This window comes from Vombatus ursinus, unplaced genomic scaffold (genome assembly GCF_900497805.2).
Source record: "Vombatus ursinus unplaced genomic scaffold, bare-nosed wombat genome assembly UNPS02009062.1, whole genome shotgun sequence".
In the NCBI taxonomy this organism is placed as follows: Eukaryota; Metazoa; Chordata; class Mammalia; order Diprotodontia; family Vombatidae; genus Vombatus; species Vombatus ursinus.
The window spans coordinates 7847859-7868708 of NW_020948840.1; the positions used below are offsets into that span (position 1 = coordinate 7847859).

General features: G+C 37.4%; 1 protein-coding gene across 4 annotated transcripts in view; it reads right to left on the reverse strand.

The window, feature by feature from the left end:
* Window positions 1–20850, reverse strand: part of CRIM1 (cysteine rich transmembrane BMP regulator 1) — a 257771-nt gene that overhangs the window by 77000 nt on the left and 159921 nt on the right. For all 4 annotated transcript variants that reach the window (XM_027850424.1, XM_027850425.1, XM_027850426.1 and 1 more), the window contains one exon: window positions 18478–18675. In XM_027850424.1, the coding sequence (XP_027706225.1) occupies window positions 18478–18675 (198 nt within the window). The remainder of the gene's footprint in view (window positions 1–18477; window positions 18676–20850) is intronic.

A 20850-nucleotide genomic window follows, 5' to 3' on the forward strand; every position in this document is an offset into this window, starting at 1 on the left:
CTCCCTGTTTGGTTTCTAAGGCCTTTTATAAACTTATCCTATTATATCTATCAATCAATCAATAAGTATTAAAAGTCTCCTACGTGGGATAGCTAGGTGGCGCAGTGGGTAGAGCACCGGCCCTGAAGTCAGGAGGATCTGAGTTCAAATTCGGCCTCAGACACTTGACTAATTGCTCTACCTGTCTCAGGTTTCTCCTCACTTCAGTCCATCTTGCATACTGATGCTAAAGTGAGTCATTTTCCTGAAGCACAAAGTTGACCATACCACTCCCCTACTCAGCAAACTCCAGCAGCTCCCCATTGCCTCTAGAATCAAATATAAATTTCTCTGTTTAGCTCTTAAAGCCATTCATAACCTTGTCCCAACTTATCTTTCTAGCTTTATAGAATGATTTCTCCCCTCTCACACAATGATCTATCTTCTCACTTGCAGCACTGACAATCCCCATTCCTGGAATGAACTCCCTCCTTACCTCCATCTCACTGAATTGCTGTCTTCCCTCAGGGCCTAGCTCAAGCACCACCTTCTACATGAAACCTTTCCTGGTCCCCCTGTTAGTGCCCTCCCTCTCAAATTACCTTGTACTTAACTACTTTGTATTTATTTAAATTTATTCTTCACATCACATATATATAATGGATGTATGTGTATACATGTATTTGTGTGTGTATGTATGCATATGTGTTTGTATGTATGTATATATGTATGTGTACATGTATATGCGTGTGTATGTGTGTATATATGTGTGTGTGTGTGTGTGTATATACATACACACATAACTACACACATCTCTTTTCTTCCCCCATTCAAATGTAACCACCTTGTAAGCAGGGATTATTTCATTCATTCTATTTGTATCACCCTCCAGGTACCACCCACAGCCTAGCACAGAACCTGGCACATAGGAGACTTTTTGTTTTTGTTTTGTTTTTGTTTATTTTTAGGCAATTGGGGTTAAGTGACTTGCCCAGGGTCACACAGCTAAGAGGGAGTTCATTCCAGGAATGGGAATTGTCAGTGCTGCGAGTGAGAAGATAGATCATTGTGTGAGAGAGGAGGAATTATTCTAGAAAGATAAGTTGGGACAAGGTTATGAAGGGCTTTAAGAGCTAAACAGAGAAATTTATATTTGATTCTAGAGGCAATGGGGAGCTGCTGGAGTTTGCTGAGTAGGGGAGTGGTATGGTCAACTTTGTGCTTCAGGAAAATGACTCACTTTAGCATCAGTATAGAAGATGGACTGAAGTGAGGAGAAACCTGAGACAGGTAGAGCAATTAGGAGGCCACTGAACTATGTGGATAGAGTGAAAGGGTAGAATGCAAGAGTTGTTGAGAAAATAGGAAGAGCAAGATGTGGCAAATGATTAAATATATGGAGTGAGGGAGAATGAGTAGTTGAGAATACCACTAAGTTCACAAACCTGGAAGACCAGAATCATGGTGATGCCTTTGACAGAAAGAAGGAAGTACAGCTATTTACCAATACTTTCTGTTATATATCAATCAATTAATTAACCAACAGACATTCATTAAGCACCTATGTACTGGGAATTATGAAGACAAAACAAATGAAACTGTATTCCTCATGGTTGTTCCCTTTGATTGCAATGCCCTCTTCTCCCTATTTGAATCCTAAGCATTTTCCAAGGTACAGTTTGAAGTCTTGTCCAACTACTTTGGCCCTCACTGATTTCCCTGAATTCCTACAGCACTCGTTCTCTGTAACACATGATTAGTCTCTTAGATATTCTGTTACTATTCATCATTTTCAATGTGTTAGTTTTGTGTTCTCATTTGTATTGTAAACTCTGAAGGATGGAACTATATTTTACACTTAGGATCACAGGCTCCTAGAATTGGAAGATCATTTAATCTGACCTCTCCCCTAGTGCAAGATGTTTTTTTTTTCTTCTATCTGTTTAGTGCAGTGCTAAGTACATAGCAGCATCTCAATAAATACTTTTTGAAAACTATTTAAAATTTTCTTTTTAATTATATGAATAACATGAGAACTATAATAAGTAAGTATTGTAAGTAATAAATGTTTGTTGAAATGAATTACCTGAATTGATTCTGACAGTGATATTTTAAAACTTTGGGTCAAGTAATTAATAGTGTAATGTATAGAAAGCTGCCCTCTGAGTCAGGAAGATCCTAATTCAAATCCTGCCATTGATATATACTATCAATGAAATTCTAGATAGATTAGTTAACCTCTCTGACAACTCTGTGAGACTCAAGTTACAGAGAAGATGCTAATCCGTACTCAAAATTCGAGATTATCAATGAAGCTTGGAATGTCTGGGAGGTTGACAATTGAAGATGCTCACATGCAAAAAATTGTAGAAGAGCTTTCTATTACTAAAAATGTAAGCTCCTTGAGGGTAGAGATTGTTTCATTTTTTGCCTTTATATCTCCTGTGCCTAGTACATTTCTTGGCACATAATGGCACTTAATAAATGTGATGCAATCATAGGTACTATCAATCTAGGTACTATCATAGAAGGCACTTTACATAACACCATGACATTTTATCTTCAACAATCATACAGGCATATTTGAACCGATAAGCTCTGATATGTTTTTAAAAACAAGGATCTCAGATTGAAATCAGAGGCCAAATAGTCAATAACATTAATTTATAATCATGCTTCTTGGCTTAAAGAATAAACAAATAGCAATTAATTGCATAAAAGTCACCATCAAATGCTTTAAATCTGGGCAAGCTCAAACCAATCCATTTAATAGAATTAAAGCACAATGGGGAAGGTGAAGACAAGCCCTTTAGAATAGGAAGGGTCTAGCTGGGGAAAAGTCCAGGTGGTGTGAGGAGAAACTGCAAACTTTCAGTTCTGAGGACCTGAATAAAAAGCCAAAAACTAAACCAACTGTAATATCCTGATCAAGGGTCTTTGGGGGAAAAATGGTGGAATCCTTGCTTGAAGGGGAAAAAAAGGGTTCCACAACCCTTTCCTGAAGGGAATGTCTCTTAATAACCTTCATTAACTTCTGTTTAGTTGCCTAAGAGTTGTCTCTCATCCAAAAAAAAGTTGAACACTGCCCTAGTAGAGTATGTGTTTATTTAAGCTTGTTGGAAAAACATTCCTATCATTTCAAGAATGACTAAATATTTTTCATTCACATACTTGGCATTCCAGACTATGTTTTCCCGCCTCTGTTGATTAAATGAAAATTAGCAGCCCGAGTCTGAACTTTGAGATTCACTTACTGAGGACATGTACTTAGCAAGGAAATTATGAGACTCACAGTAATAATTCCTTTATAGGCATGGGATGTGGAAACTAAAGGAAATAAACAACAAACTACACCCTTCCACATACACTTCATTAGGCTTGGTCCTTATCAACTAGGACTAGACTTTATAAAATCAGAGGGGGAATTTTCTCAAGAGAGCATTTTAGAATTAATCTCTGACCAAGTCCAGGGTTGGCCATACCCGAGATTTAGAATTTAGGGCAATGTTGGATAATCCTCCTTTTCATTTATGTAGGCTGTAGGCTAGAATAGGGATCTTATGAGAAATCAAGTAATAACAACTACGCTCTTTTTCATGGACAGTTATATGGGGGCATAGAATAATCAAGTCATCCATCATTAAAACTTCTCTGTGAGACTACACCACCTCCCCAAACTATAAATCAACTTTTGCTTTAATATAAACCATTAGTCACATATAATTACCACGGGCATAAATGGAAACTAGAGCCAAGTATCTGAAATGGGTATAGAACAATTTTGTCACATGCTTGTAAAAACCACAAGTCTATAAAGCTAAAGTTTCAGCACAGAAAGCCTTATCTTCACATCCTAAATGTATGTACATATATGTATATATTTTTTTGGTAGTCCATTTCTTCAGTTACTCTAAGTAACCAGAGAAATCCATGAAAAGCTTCCAAGGTCTGAGTTAAAGCCTTTCCCCACATGGTCATTTACTATGCATTTGTTAGTCCATATACAGCCTTATTTGGACAAACAACAAAAAAAAAGACTGATTCTGTGCTTCAGTTACCTTTTATGGAATTGGAAAAATGGAACTAGTTGCCAGTATACTTAGAGTTAAGGGATGAAAACAAATACTATGAATATTTTATTATTGGTGCCTTACTAATAATAGCAGTGTGTCCTGCACTGCCACAGCATACATGGATTTAGTTTTGACCCTTGTCCTCTACTGAGGCATTAAAAATTTGTGACACTGTAGTTTCTTTTGACATCATTGACCCCTTGGGGTCAACAAAACTATGCTAGACTCCTCTGCATACAACAAGAAGCTTAATCATTTGGAACCCTGCTCACTAGGCAGAAGTATGTATGTATGTATGTATATGTGTGTGTGCGTACACACACACACATACATTTGTTTTTATCAAGGAATTTCTACCCAGATATATATGCCTGGTACAGGTTTTCCTGGCAGTCTAAAATAAATCTCACTCTTGATTCAAGCAATGACATCAACGTTGATGGGGATAAAATATTGAGCAAGGATTTTTCTCACCATACTCTTAAAAGGGCTTGACTGATCCCTTAAAATTGAGATGGCAGCCTGGGGAGAACTGTATGAGAAGCAGTTCCTACTAATTTTTTTTTGGTTAGGCAATGGGGTTAAGTGACTTGCCCAGGGTCACACAGCTGGTAAGTGTTATGTGTCTGAGGCTGGATTTGAACTTAGGTCCTCCTGAATCCAGGGCCGGTGTCTATCCTCTGTGCCACCTAGCTGCCCCTTCCACTAATTTTTAGAAAAGTACATTACATCATCATGCTCAAGTATGTGATTGGCTTAATGAAGTATCTTAATACATGGACTTTACCATATCCAATCAGAACAACACACTCCTAAAAAGTAAAACAAAACAAAACAAAAAAATCACACTATCTAACAAAGTCTCCAAAGGTGATTGCAATCATTAATCCCTATAGATACAAATCTGACCAAAAATGAGGGGTAGTAAAGATGACAGAATAGCCTTTAGTCATAAGAATTATAAAGTATTCCCACTTAATGATATATGCTAGACACCTCAGCTTTATCTGCTACTGGTAGAATGGCCAAAAATGTTAGCAGTGGTATGAGGTTACCCAGCATGAAATGCTAACTTACCAAGGAATAGTTAAGGCTGGACTACATGGCCTTTAAAGTTATTTCCAATGCAAAATCTATGATCCCCTGATCCCAGGGATCATAAAAACCTTTAGAAGCCAGTCCTACCCTGACAAGGAAGTCCTGAACTGATATACTGAGGTATTGGAAATCGATCAAAAGTTTTCATGGATCTGCTACAGTAGGCCACACATCAATACCGATGATTCCAGAATTCTGGCATTGTCTTCAGTGACACTTAGATCATGATACCATGTAGCCCTACTACCCTATGGGGTGCCACCCTTTTCTACCACCAACCAACTCCAGAGAGTGGCTCACTGCCATTTCCTACACATTTTTTTTCTGTTGCTACCATGATTTCTGTTTCCCAAGTTTCCCACGACCCAACCTATGACATCTGAACTTAGGCTACATATGAGAGGACATAGCTATGTTTCATATTCTCCCTTCCTCTGCTCCCTGGAAATGGAACTTTTAACTTTTTCAAGTGTTTAATGCATGAATCCAAAACAAAGGGGAAGTTGACAAGCTTACAATGGTTTGAAGACTGAATTCTGGTCTAGGGAAATAAAACTCATTCTGCATAGTTCCTTCTTCCTTCCTGACTACCCCTCTCCTGCCAGATCTTGTTCTGAAATGCTTCTTGAGTTCCTGTTCAATATGGCTTTAACTTAAAAAAAAAAAAAAAAAGCAACCTGCAGATCTCTTTATATAGGAAAGCAGGACCTTTAGGAAGCTGCTTTTCTCCTACAGTTCCCCCAACACTGAGCCTCTCATCCCACATATTTTAGACTCATATTGTGAGCTTTAGATCTATGAGCCTTCATAGATCTGGAGTCTGTAGGCTCTCTTACCCTTTTCTTCCAAATGAAAACATCTTTTTTTGGCCTTTCAATCACTCTTCCTCCTAAACTTCAGCCTTCTGTCTGCCTCACTGTCCTTCTGGTAATCTCAATACTCTAGATCTTAGAAATTCTTTCTAATTCATCCTTGATCTGTTCTTTCTACCTACATTTTGGTTATATCCTAAAGCAAAATTCCTAGACTCTAAGAGCTGGCTCTGATTTGAGTGGTTACATTGCTTTCTACACCTACTGCCTCAGACTGGCATAAGCCCTATGGTCTTGCAACCAGGGACAAAGCCTGTCTGGCTGCTCACTGAACCTGATTTTCCTCTCATACTTATGATCTCTGGTTCTGACTTCATGGCCCTTTACTGCATGTAATTGGTCTGTCATTAACTGAGCTGAGAAGACAGACTCTCCTTCAGGTCAAAAGACATCAACCATGCAAATAACCAATAAGCATTTATGTGCCAGTCATGGAGCTAGGTGCCAGGTATATAAAGATAAAACAGCCCCTGCCCTAGAGGAACTTACATTCAATTGGTACAGATAACATTTACATGTATAAATACCAACAAAAGACATATAAAATAAATACATTGTCATTTAGGGAGGAGGAAGTAGAAGTGAAGGGGCATCAGGAAAGGCTTCATGTAGATGGTGGACCTTGAACTGAAGTGACACGAGACATATATCCTTGCTCTCATCTCGTGGATCCCTCCACTTCACAGATCTTGACATGAGCCATATGGTTCATGCACCAGGCTCTTTCAACAAACATTTTGATTTCACAAACACTTATTAAGGATCTACAACATTCCGGGGAAGTGTTTCCTCATTTCTCAAATAGGCAACTTACATGAACAAAGCCTTCTCCTCACCCAAGGGAGCAGGGTAAGGCATGAAGAGACCTTTCCTCCCTAGGAGGTCATCAAAGAATGCAATGGCAAACGGTCTATACGCAAGAACCCCTAGAGTGTCCTAAGGCTATGTTGGTTAATATGTATATGAAATAAATGGGCAAAACTGTCCCATACCACTGATTTCTTTACCAGCCGTGCTTGGAAATACCTAATATCTGCTTCATTTAAAAGCCCAAAGAAGTAATGTCTATGTTATTCACTATCTGTCTACAACACAATCTTGAAAAGTCCATGGAACTCAGACTCAATCTTGATAAGATAATAGTGACAGTGACTGAAGGCTCCTTTAAGCAGAATCTATTAGTATCACATCACATTGTCTCTGTTAGAATACAGAATTTGTAACAGTGCAGAAATGGAATAAATACTTCCTCATGTAGATCTCTCACTGAATGTGAATTCTGAGGGTGCCCTCAACATTCCCCACTGCACTGTGAGAAAACCACAGTTTTCTTGAAAAGTCATTTGCACATGAAAGTACTATAACTCGTTCTATTTTTGATTGCCACCTAGGGCAGTAGCTGCAGAATGCAACAGAACTCAATTCATAGAAAGAGCAACAAATCAAGATTGTATCACCCATCACTACATTCCAACACTTCCCCTCAATCCAACAAAATGTGAAATTAAAAACACATGCCATTTTCCCCAAGCCCTAAGTGACAAAGCTCTCAGATCTGGAAAAAACAAACAAACAAACAAACCCACAACACCCCAATAACAATAGCTGCTGTTTTGTTATATGAAATAGTTTATACGTTATCCCATTTGGGCCTCACAAGAACCATGTGAGTTATATAACACATGTATTCTTATTCTCATTTAACAAATGGAGAAACTGGGACCTCACTTCAGAGATATTAAATTATTTGACCGTGGTTACACCAATAGTGGGTATATGAGAAACAGCATTCAAACCCACTTCTGTCCCAACTCCAAATCCAGAATGCTTCCCACAACACTACGCTGCCTCCCGTTTGTTCAGTTTGTACCTTGTAGCCTAACTTACATCTACAATACCATTCATGTGGCACTAAGTGACCGAGTAGGGGCAGCGCTGGGCCTGGAGTCAGGAAGACTTAAGTTCAACCCTGGCCTCAGACACTTACTAGTTGTATGACCCAGAAAAAGTCATTTAACCACTGTTTGTCTCAGTTTCCTCAACTGTAAAATAGAGATCAAAATAGCACCTACCTCCCAGGGTAGTTGTGAGGACCTAATGAGATATTTGTAAAGCACTTAGTACAGTGCTTGACACACAGTAGGTAATATATAAATGCTAACTCTTATTCCCAAATCAAACATGTTAAAAATTGGAGGGAAGAATTTTTTTGGTTAATAGGCAAGGGCTACTCACTCCAGGCCATGAAACTTAAAATGAGCTGAGACATCAAGAGAGAATGAAAAATGTATGAATTTAATTACTTTCATCAAAAAAACATTGTACTGGACCTTTAGTTCTTCCAGATGAATTTTGTTATTGTTTTTTCTAGCTCTATAAAATAATTATTTGGTAGTTTGATTGATATGGCACTGAATAGTAAAATAACTTAGGTAGAATTGTCATTTTTATTATATTAGCTCAGCCTACCCATGAGCAACTGATATTCTTCCGATTTTTAGATCTGACTTTATTTGTGTGAAAAGTGTTTTGTAATTGTGTTCATATAGTTCCTGAGTTTGTTTTGGCAGGTAGACTCCCAAAAAATTTATAATGTCTACAGTAACTTTAAATGGAATTTCTCTTTCTATCTCTTGCCATTGGGCTTTGTTAGTAGTATATAGAAATGCCAATGATTTGTGTGGGTTTATTTTATATCCTACAACTTTGCTAAATTTGTTTATTATTTCAAGTAATTTTTTAATTGATTCTCTAGGATTCTCTAAATATACCATCATATCTTCTGCAAAGAGTGATAGCTTTGTTTGCCTATTCTACTTCCTTCAATTTCTTTTTTTTCTTTAATTGCTAAAGCTAACATTTCTAGTACAATATTGAATAACAGTGTGTGATAATGATATCTTTGTTTTACCCTCGATCTTATTGGAAATGCTTCTGGCTTGTCCCCATTCCATATAATGCCTGCTGATGTTTTAGATAGATACTACCTATCATTTTAAGGAAGACTCCATTTAGTTCTATGCTCTCTGGTGTTTTTAATATGAATGAACATCGTATTTTATCAAATGCTTTTTCTGCATCTATTGAGACAATCATATGATTTCTGTTAGTTTTGTTGTTGACATGGTCAGTTACGCTGATAGTTTTCCTAATATTGAACCAGCCCTGCATTCCTGGTATAAATCCTAACTGCTCATAGTGTATTATTCTTGTGATAAGTTGCTGTAATCTCTTTGCTAATATTTTATTTAAAATTTTTGCATCTATATTCATTAGCAAACTAGTCTATAATTTTTTCCCTCTGTTTTGGCTCTTCCCAGTTTAGGTATCAGTGTCATATTTGTATCATAAAAAGAATTTGGTAGACCTCTTTCTTCACCTATTTTCCCAAATAGTTTATGTAGTACTAGAATTAGTTGTTCTTTAAATGTTTGATAGAATTCACTTGTAAATCCATCTGGCCCTGGAGGTTTTTTCTTAGGGAGTTCATTGATGGGGTTGATCAAGTATTTTGTTTCCTCTTCCGTTAATCTGGGCAATTTATATTTTTGTAAATATTCATCCATTTCACTAAGATTGTCAAATTTATTGGTATATAGTTGGACAAAATAGCTCCTAGTTGTTTTTATTTCCTCTTTACTGGTGGTGAATTCACCCTTTTAATTTTTGATGCTGATCAACCAGAAGTTTATCTATTTTATTGTTTTTTTTTTCACAAAACCAGCTGTTATTTTATTCATTAGTTCAATAGATTTCTTAATTTCAATTTTATTAATCTCTCCTTTGGTTTTCAGAATTTCTAATTTGGTATTTAATTGGGGATTTTTAATTTGTTCCTTTTCTAGTTTTTTTAACTACATGCCCAATTCACTGACCTCTTCTTTCTCTATTTTATTCATACAAGCATTTAGAGATATCAAGGGAACTAATGAAAAGAAATGCAAGGGAAGGTGGGCTAGATGTACCAGATCTTAAATTGTATTATAAAACAGCAATCATTAAAACTACTTGGTACTGGCTAAGAAATAGAGTGGTGGATCAGTGGAATAGGTTAGGTATGCAAGACACAATAGTTAATGGCTATAGTAATCTACTATTTGATAAATCCAAAGACTCCAGCTTCTGGGATAAGAAATCACTATTTAACAAAAACTGCTGGGAAAACTGAAGAATAGTATGGCAGAAACTGGGTATAAAACAACATGTTACACCCTACACCAAGATAAAGTCAAAATGGATACATGATTTAGATATAAAGACTGATATTATAAGCAAACTAGGAGAGCAAGGAATAGTTTACCTATCAGATCTATGGAGAAGGGAAGAATTTATGACCAAACAAGAGATAGAGAACATTGTGAAATGCAAAATGGATAATTTTGATTACATTAAATTGAAAAGTTTTTGCCCAAACAAAGCCAATGCAACCAAGATGAGGAGGGAAGCAAAAAACTGGGAAAGAAATTTTACAACCAGTGTCTCTGATAAAGGCCTCATTTCCATAATATATAGAGAACTGAGTCAAATTTATAAGAAAACAAGTCATTCCCACTTGATAAACGGTCAAAGAACATGAACATGTAGTTTTTAGATGAAGAAATTAAAGCCATCTATAGTCATATGAAAAAATGCTCTAAATCACTTTTGATTAGAGAAATGCAAATCAAAACAACTCTGATGTACCACATCACACCTATCAGATTGGTTAACATGATGAAACAGGACAATGATAAATGATGGAGAAGATGTGGGAAAATTGGAACAGTAATGCATTGTTGGTGGAGTTATGAACTGATCCAACCATTCTGGAGAGTAGTTTGGAACTATGCCCAAAGGGCTATAAAATTGTGCATTCCCTTTGACCCAGCAATACCACTTCTAGGTCCGTATCCCAAAGAGATCATAAAAATGGGAAAAGGACCCACATGTACAAAAATATTTATAGCAGCTCTTTTTGTGATGGCCAAGAATTGGAAACTGAGGGGCAGATAGGTGGCGCAGTGGATGGAGATCTGGCCTTGGAGTCAGGAGGACCTGAGTTCAAATCCTACTTCAGACACTTGACACTTACTAGCTGTATGACCCTGGGCAAGTCATTTAACCCCAATTGCCTAACTTAAAAAAAAAAAAAAGAATTGGAAACTGAGGGGTGCCCATCAATTGGGGAAGGCTGAACAAGTTGCGGCATATGAATGTAACGGAATACCATTCTGCTATAAGAAATGATGGGCAGGCAGACTTCAGAAAAACCTGGAAAGACTTACATAAACTGATGCTGAGGGAAGTGAGCAGAACCAGGAGAACATTGTACACAGTAACAGTCATATTATGTGATAACTGACTTTGATTGACTTGGCTCTTCTCAGCAATGCAAGGATATAAGACAACTCCCAAAGACTCATGATGGAAAATACTATCCACACCCAGAGAAAGAACTATAGAGTCTGAATGCAGATGGAAGCATACTATTTGCTCTCTTTTTCTTTTGTTGTTTTGTTTTATTGCTTCATTCTTGTGGTTCCTCCCATCAGTTCTAACTCTTCTTTACATCATGACTAATGGGAAAATATACTTAATATGAAAGTATAAGTAGAGCCTATATCAGATTGCACATCATCTTCGGGAGGTCTGAGAAGGAAAGGGAGAAAATTTGAAATACAAAATCTTATGGAAATGAATGCTGAAAACTAAAAATAAATAAATTATTAAAAAAAGAAAAAAAATACTTTGTGCATGCCACATGCATCTTCAACCAAAAATTCTCCCAAAGAGTACTTGTACCTTATGTTTATTTAACTATTAAATGAAGAAATTCCTAGTAGAAATAGCCTCCTACCTGCTATGGCTCCTCTTGACACACAGTGTTTGTTAGGGCAGTATTAATATCTATAATTTCACAATAACTTGTTATTTAGGGCAAATGATTGTGAATCTAACTTTGTAATAAAAATGGTATTTTCCATGGGATAAGGTACTACGTTGACAGTAGAGGTATGTGCACAAAATCTTATAAAAATAAGGATATAAAATAGCAACATAGGAGAGGTAAGGGATATATTGCTATCTTTTGGCAAATTGAAGAGATTGAATGAAGGGCTTCAATCCTTGAACCCCAGAATTCTGGGGTAAAAAAATGCTGGAAAGTAAACTGCATTGTAGTTTAGAAGTCATATTTAGGAGTCACGAGACCATGGTATCTACTTTTATCTCTCTATGTGGTCATTTCAGTACATGACAACAAAAGGTCTGTGATCCTAGAGCAAGGACACTTAACCAATTGATAACTTAACAGTATTTATTAAGTAGGGATAATCTACACAAGCTTAGTTTTTTGTTTGTTTGTTTTTTAACAAGCTTGGTTTTAAAGGTCCAGTACAAGACTAACTAAAGATGCTTGGGCATGTCCTTCTAAGCATGGCATTCTTGAGATGTGTGCTTTGAAAAAAATCAAAATTTGATAATGTTTCAATATAATTTCATTTCTTTTTTAATCTTGTGAATTTTATTTTATGTATTTAAATACATTATTGTGAGAAGGGTTCTTCCCCAGGCTCTTTTGCCAGAGCACCAAAGGTGTCCATGACACATAAAAAGTTAAGAATTCTTATTCTATGTGCAATCCAAAGAAGCTTAAGGTAGACCATCAGTTCTGAATTGTGGAACATGTTTCAAAAGATAAGATCATAACTACAAGCAATTCACATTAAAATTCTAGTGACTTCTATGGCTATTACCCTTTAGTTGACCAGAGGTCCAAAACAGAGATCAAGATACTTTAGCCTGAAAAGGTAGTGATATAGATAAGTCTGAATTCAGAGCCCTTTGAATCTTTGGTTTGTGTAACCAGGAAGGCAGGAATTCATCCAGTAAGAGGTTTTGTTATAGATAAGTCCACTTCCTTACATATGCTTCAGTAATCTTAAGCAGACATATATTACATGCAAACATTCTATCTCTCCTTAATGGAAAACAATACATTTGTTCCATATAATTCCTAGATAAAAGTTTACAGCTATTAGAAAATAAATTTTTTAACAATCCTAATAAATAAGTTAAAAGAAGAGAGGAGAGAAAAAGAAACAAATAAAATAGTACAATTTATTTTAAGTTAGGTCCTCCGATCTGCACACCTGGATAGGATATTGACATTAACTTTGTATGACTTAATCATGAGAGTGCTTAAGAGTCCAGCTAAAGAACACTTATGTACTTGTGAATTGAGTGTGCTGTCAAGTAACAGTCAAGATTTTTTTTTAAGATCCTAAAAGAAAAAAAAGGAAAGTTCTCTTCAGTAATAGGCCAGGTATTACTAAAAGAATTCTGTGCTATCACTTAAAAGGAGTGTATATTTAATTATAACAAAACACAGGTTGTTAATATACAATATTGATGATGCATGAAGTAAACATAGAAAGCATCTAAAACCAAAAGCTTTCCTAATCAAACTTCAGTGAGATCTTTTTATATGACTTTGGACCTTGATTAAGCCCTAAGTCCATGTAATAGGATGTGTTAACAGTTGCTATGTAATTGTTCCCAGAGTATTTTGTCACATGCATTAAATCTGACTAGATAGTATATTTGTTCTCTGCCCGCCTCCCTAAAGTGGACCACTCCCTGTATACTAAAATACTGCTTTGTCTTTCTCTTTCCTATATTGTGTCTTCTCTTGTTGCAATTGAAGTCATTTGTAAATCATAGTTAGACATATTGTGAATGATTTTAGTAATGATCCTTTCAAAGGCAGATTCTCAGTTTTCTTGAATTTCATCAGCTTAGCACTATAATTAATTAGAGGTTAACATTAAACTTTAACGGATAAATTGATATGTGGCTCATATGAAACCCACTACTCATCTGAATATAAGACAAGTGGTGAATAAGCTCACATTATCCCTTAATTCTTTTTAATGTCAATCTTAAAGTCATAGAAGATGGGATCTTATGAGGACTCCCACCAAAAATTATGCTAAATACCATATAAGAGGCTCTAAAAGCCAATCCATTCTCTATTTGGATTGCATGGTAATTTTGTTTTTCTAATGTAGAGGTCTGGCCATGTCACCCCACTGCTCAATAAGCTTCAGTTATTTTTAGGATCAAATATAAGCTCCTATGTTAGACATTCAAAGCTCTTCAACATCTAACCCCCATACACCTTTCCAGTCTTCTTAATTTTACTCCTCTCCATGCACTCTATGATACAGGTATGCTGGTGTACTCACAGTTTCTTGACATAAGTTTCCATCTCCATCTGCGTGCCTACACACACACACACACACACACACACACACACACACACACACACACACACACACACACACAGACAGAGCCCATAGCTCCCCTCCCCCATGCTTGGTATGCTTTGTACCATCACTGTTGCTTCTTTTAATTTCCCTAACTTCCTTCAAGACACAGCTTAAATTCTATCTTCTGCAGGAAGTCTCTACTGTTCACCCTCAGCTATTAGAGCCTTTCCTTCTCAGAATGCCTTCCATTCATTCTGCATATCTTAGACACACCTAGTCAGGTACATGTTGTCTCCCTCATGAGAATATATACTCCTTAATGGAAGCGTCTGTTTTCGCCTTTCTTTGTCTCCCCAGAACTTGGCCCAATAGCTGGCAGACAGCAACTGCTTGACACAGGAGGTTTGTTGACTGATTGAGAAAGAAATGATTCTGACTTATACTAGATTGGAAATATGGCTGGAGAAATGTGCCCAGAACTAAGGCAGAAGTAAATCTGTGGTTGCCCAACCATTTTCTAAAATAAACTTTTCTCTCCTTATTAATAGAGGAGAAAAAGTTCTAAATAAACAGTCAGAATTGTGGAGGTGTGGTTCCTATGTTTTTGTCTCCCCATATTAGAATGTAAGGTCCTTGAAGGCAAGGACTAGCTTTACTTTTGTTTTTATATCCTTAGTGCTTAGCATACAGTTTGGCACACAGTAAGCATTTAATAAATATTTTTTCATTCATTCAACAATTTAAATGGAGACTGATAAAAACTGGATGGAGAAAGAACTTTTTGTTTTCTCACAGGTACTTGTTTCATATCAGTTATTAAACTCTAACCATCCTTTCCAAGCCCAAATTTTTAATTCCTTCTCTACTTACCCAGATGCATAAGTGCAAGACATCAAACTCCAAAGCACTTTGCTCATTCCACTTCTCTTTTGGTGACAAAAGGAGTCTTCTTCTTGGTGTATCCCTCTGCCTCTGACTTCCCTTGGAATCCAGAGCTAAGGAGGGGTCTCTTTTGTAGTTATATGTGGCTTCTATCATTTAAATACTGTTTCAAGATTAATACATTCAATAGATTTTTTTTCACTAATCAATCAGGTTCATGGATTTTAATTCCAGGAGTGGCTACTGGGGAGGCTATTGGAGAGTATATCCATTATTTCTCTCAGCATGCAGTTTTGTTATCATTTTATGCAACTCCAACACTTCATTAATGTCTCATTGATATTTATTTTCAAGTATAGGAAGTATGTGTGTTCGTGACGGGGTGGTAATTTGTAGAAAATTAGTCTAAAATCTGCAAGTTACGAAATGTGGCAGCTTGTGTGTTTCAAAGTTAGTTATGAGGAAGGCACGGTTTTAATAGAACCAGAAAGACCCAGAGCTTAAGTATCCTAAATGATATTTAAGACCCTTGGTAGGTACATCCCCTCAAAGTAGTGGTTCCTAAATTAATCTGGTATTAAAATAAATTTCTGTAAAAATTATTTCCATAAATCCATCACCATCATGATTATTACCATCAGAGCACTTTAAGGTTTGAAAATCAGTTTTATATCTGGTATCTCTTTAGATCTCCCTAACAACCCTATGAGAGACTGGTTCTAAAAGTATTATTAGCCCTATTTTTCAGGTGAGGTCACTGAAGCTAAGGAAGATTAAATGTCTTGGGATAAAAAAAGAGGGGTCAGGGAAATTCTAGATCAAAACAGAGGAAATTAAGACCGTTCTCATACTGAAAGATGATTTCCCATATGAGTATTTTTAATGTATGTATAATTTTTTTATTCACTATTTTAGAGCAGGGGTTCTTAACTTGGGAGTCTCTAGACCCTTGAGAGATAAATGGATCAATTTCAGAGAAGTCTGTGAACTTGTATGTGAAAAAATTGTACCTTTTATTTTCACTAACCACTAACTGAAACTTTCTTCAATTACAAATGTAGGCAACACACATTATTCTGAGAGGAGGTCCACAGGCTTTATCAGACTGCCAGTGGAGTCCACGGCACAGTAAAAGGTAAAGAGGGAAAATCTTGCTAGCACTGAAATTCTTTCACAGACCAGATCTTGGAACACCAGGAATCCATGGGGCATAGCTGAGGAAAGGCCGCCTGAGAGGATAAGTCAACCAGGTGATCTCTGGTTTGTGAGCCTAGGTTTGATTTCTCAGTTCCCTTTTCTCTCTAAAGCTATGATCTTAAGACTTGGGGAGGAATAGAGACTTTTTGTAAGGCATACTCTATTGAAATGTAATTCTGAAATGATTTGTTAGAATCTTAATAAGCACAAAAATTTCGTAAGATATACCATCTTAAACATGAATTGATTTTTATCCTTTTAAGTTAATTTTGCTTTACAAACTCTCTCTTCAACCTATCAGCATGACTTCAAGAAATCTATATATGTGTAAAATCTCACACTTGGAAAGGAAAGGAAAACTAGATGTTGCCAGAACAAAAGTGTAAGATATCTTTTCCAGGAGGTTACATGGTTGAAGAGAGGAACAGAAGGACATAGGCCTTTTTACAACTGGAAATGATGTCCAATTGAGGTAAATTAAGCAATAACTTTCTTGGGGTCCAAGGTGGGAAGGGTGCTTAGAGCTAAAGGTTCATTCTAGGTGGAACAGCCTCTGTGGGCTTTGAAATTCCTTCTCAAAGCTGGCAAAAGTACAACTCCCCTCCTATGATTTCAAATGTGATGCATGGAAAGCAGTTACAGTTATGAAAGATCATTTCATCTCTTCTCATTCTGCTCCCTGATACGCTTCTGATTCTTCCAGACTTCACCATCAAGACTCAACTGCCTTTTAACCCTGCATCTTCCCTTGGTGCAGGGGGCCTTCTCACCCTGGAACACCCTCCTGCTATGCTGGCCCTTTCTTTACTCAGCGAGTTCCTTCTTGGTCCTCTATTTGGAGAATGGGCACAGGCTAGTCATGTTTCATTCTCTTCTCTGCTGTGTTTCTCATTCTCCTAGGCAGGTACTGTTCACCTTTCTCCCCCTCTGCCCTGCTTTTGAAGCCCCTTTTATGTGTGGTCTTCCCCATGGGTGTGTGAGCTCCTTGAGGGAAAAGATTATTTTTCTTTTTTGCTTCTATTTGTATCACCAGCACTTAGCACAGTGTCTAACACATATTAAGCATTTTACAAATACTTGTTGCTTTGTATGGAACACAGTTGTAGGTGACACAAAGACCATATTTCTTTATCTTTCTGCCGTGTTTTTGGGTGTGAATTAAACTGATTTGAAGCCCAAAATTTATTTATTTACATCATGAAATACCAAGGTAAGCATGTACAAGAGCACAATAGACCAAACTGTTCTAAAGGCTTATTTAATATCATTTACAGCACTGTTTAAGTTGGTTTGTTTTGACTGTCTAAATGAGGCTAATTTATAACCAGTAAAAGCATGAAATGAATGTCATGCAAGAAGGAAAAAATAAAACCACATACAAAAACTCAGGGGCAGAAATTTAAAGGTCTTTTATCTAGGACGGCCAAGTGGTGAGAAGACCTTTCCCTTCCATCCCCTCTCCTCTTCCTGGTTCATCCCAGAACCCATCCAAAATTCCTGAATGCTCCCATAGCTTGGTTGAGACGGGAGTCACCACTTCAGTATCTTTCCCAGGGAAAACACTGCATAATTTCCTAAAGACAATGAAATTATTCTCTCCTTGGATTCAGTTCTGGACCCAAACAACTGTCCATTTATAGCATCCTGTCCTCCTACCCTATTTGGGATAGGGGTCACTAAGTCCTGACAAATTGATTACCTCCAAATTTGGGATATCACCAGGCCTTACCACCTGCTCTGTTATTATATCCTAAGGTTCTCTAGGCCTCATTCCTTTGTCTTGCCCCTCCACCCTTCAGACTCCTAAAACCGGCACTATCATCTGACCTGCCGAGATAGCCCAAAGACACTTGAGGTTTGACAGGTCTCTACTGAAGTAGTACCCTTAGGACTTCCAGGAGTTTTCATCCATCCTGCAGCTATACCTTCTTTTATGTGATGCAGTGCTCAATTAGAATGTGAGCTTCTTGATAGCACTTTATTAGTTGTATCCCCAAGACTTAGCATATAGTTCTTGCCATAAAATAAGTGCTAAATAAATACTTTTTTATCCATCCATCCATCCATTCATCAATCCATCCATCCACAAGGCCTTTAGAGAGAAACTGTATAAAATCCACAGTTTACCTTCACACACTGGGCAACATTCTCCAGGCACTTTAACAGGGTTCATGCAGCTTTGTCCACAGGCCGTAGCAACACAGTGTGATTCTCCATTAATACACTGGCAGAACGTGCAGTCATCTTCTCTCCAGCGGTCTCCATGTGCTCGGATCTGACCACTAGCAAAGCAGCCAGCAGGATTGTTAAAGGGATACACTGGATCTAAATCAAAGCATGAGTTCTGAGTGAGACCAAGGGTAATTCTAAATGTAGTTTGTTTGTACCTAGAGATAGCTTTTTTAGGCAGCAAAATCTAGTCAATTGGAGTGCTTTTCCAACTGTGCTGAGCAGGAGTTCAAAGTTGTATGAGTCTCTTAATGGTTCCTGTGTAGGCAGCCATTGTGACAAATTCACGTCCCCCCATCATGACATAGTACCAAGAGATCTATGGCACAAAAACAACGCAGCCAGGTTCTATAGCTTAAAATTTTGGAAAACACTGGTAGTTGAGCTGTGGGTTGGCAAACAGAAATCCAGGGATTCAGTTTTAATTTGTCAGTGATCTTTGAATTGTAGGTTTAGATCTTTGTTCTGCCTCAATTTTACCACCTGTAAAATGGAAATAATAATATATACCCCCAACTACCTTATAGCTATATTATTACTTCTAAGACTATAAGAAATGTATCTCTCTGATGCTTTTAAGTACATTAGGAAAGGTGCAAAATAAGAAGAGGCACAATAGTCTCCTCCTATGGTGTAGTTCATTATGCTGCATGCTCAGACATACCATGGGTCAGTGCATGTGCCCTGGAGGAAAGGCTGTGAGCCTCAGCTATTTTTCTCCCCGTCAGCCGGGCAGCCAAGCAGCAGCCAAGGTTGGGGGACAGAAGTAGCCAAGGACAGTAACTGTAAAAAAAAAAAAAGCTTTCTGAGGTTATTTGATGAGAGCATCAACACTGCATGCAAAATCCCCAAGTACTCTCATCATGAGAGTTCCTGGATCAAGAAGTTAAGATTTTATTTTCCCCTCCTCAGAGAATTTTTTAAAAAATTAGATTCAACCCAGCTTCAATCAATTACTTGTACGCTGAGGAAAGGACTTCTGACAGTCCAGAGTGAGATGTGCTACTATGCTAATGAGATCAATGCAAGTTGTAAGGACAGCAGGATGGTCAACTAAAGCTAACAGAGTTTTGCTTTTTTAAAAAAGTGATCTTTACAGAAGAAGGGAGTCAACCTGAGATGGCTTAGGTTTCCTAGATCCCCTTTTAAAAATATTGCATGACACTTCATAAGCATTCAGAGACTAGACTTGAATTTCAGGAAGTGAAACAAAACAGGATCTGAGCTCAGATAATTCATTTGGATTGTTATGCAGGAATTCCTATCTATGTTTTGACACGATCAACCTGTTCATAGTTTTACAGATTGTTGTGGAATGAGGACAGTAAAAAAAAAGGGGGGGAGGGGGAAATAAATTGGGAAGTTAAAATTCTGATCAGATGTTTCTATCTCCAGGGACTTATTTGAACTAAACTATCTTCCTCCTATATTGGACAAAACAATTTTTAACAAGGTAAGACAGAGACATTTGTTCAGTCGTGTCCGATTCTCTGTGACCCCATTATGGAGTTTTCTTGGCAAAGATATTAGAATGGTTTGCCATTTCCTCTTCTAGTGGTTTAATGAAAACTGAGGTTAAGTGACTTGCCCAGGGTCACACAGCTAGTAAGTATCTGAGGCTGGATTTGAACTCAGGTCTTCCTGACTCCAGGCCTAGCACTCTATCCACTGAGCCACCTAGCTGCCTCCAAGACAGAGACCTTTACCTGTTGTAAATTGTATTTTTCTAAGGTTATGAATTTAACTTTTAGAAAACAAGGAACCAACTTTTAATTTGGGGCTTTTCACTGTTGTCAACATTAAATTCTTCCATGCTATGGTTTAAAAGATTACAAAAAGGTGCTGAGCAGGCAGCACAGTTACAGTGGAGCAAGAACTGGCCATGGAATTAGGAAGACCTACAGTCAAGTACTGGCTCTGGCACATACTGGCTGGAAACCCAGATAAGTCACTTCACTTCTCAGGGTGCCAAACTCTACACTGGGAGAAGAAGGTTCCTCCCTAGGGATGCCCTACACTCATGAAATCACAGGTCTGGAGAATTTGTATCTCCATTCTGCATCTCCATTCACACACACACACACACACACATGCACACAATATATATATAGATAGAAAGAGAGAGAAAGAGAGGGATCTATCTCTATCTGATACAGAAGAAGTGGGAATAATAGTGTCTCACACAGAGACACACAGACACGATAGATACTGGATACAGAGGATCAAATATATGTGTGTTTCTGTGTGTCTGTGTATATGTCTGCATTTTAG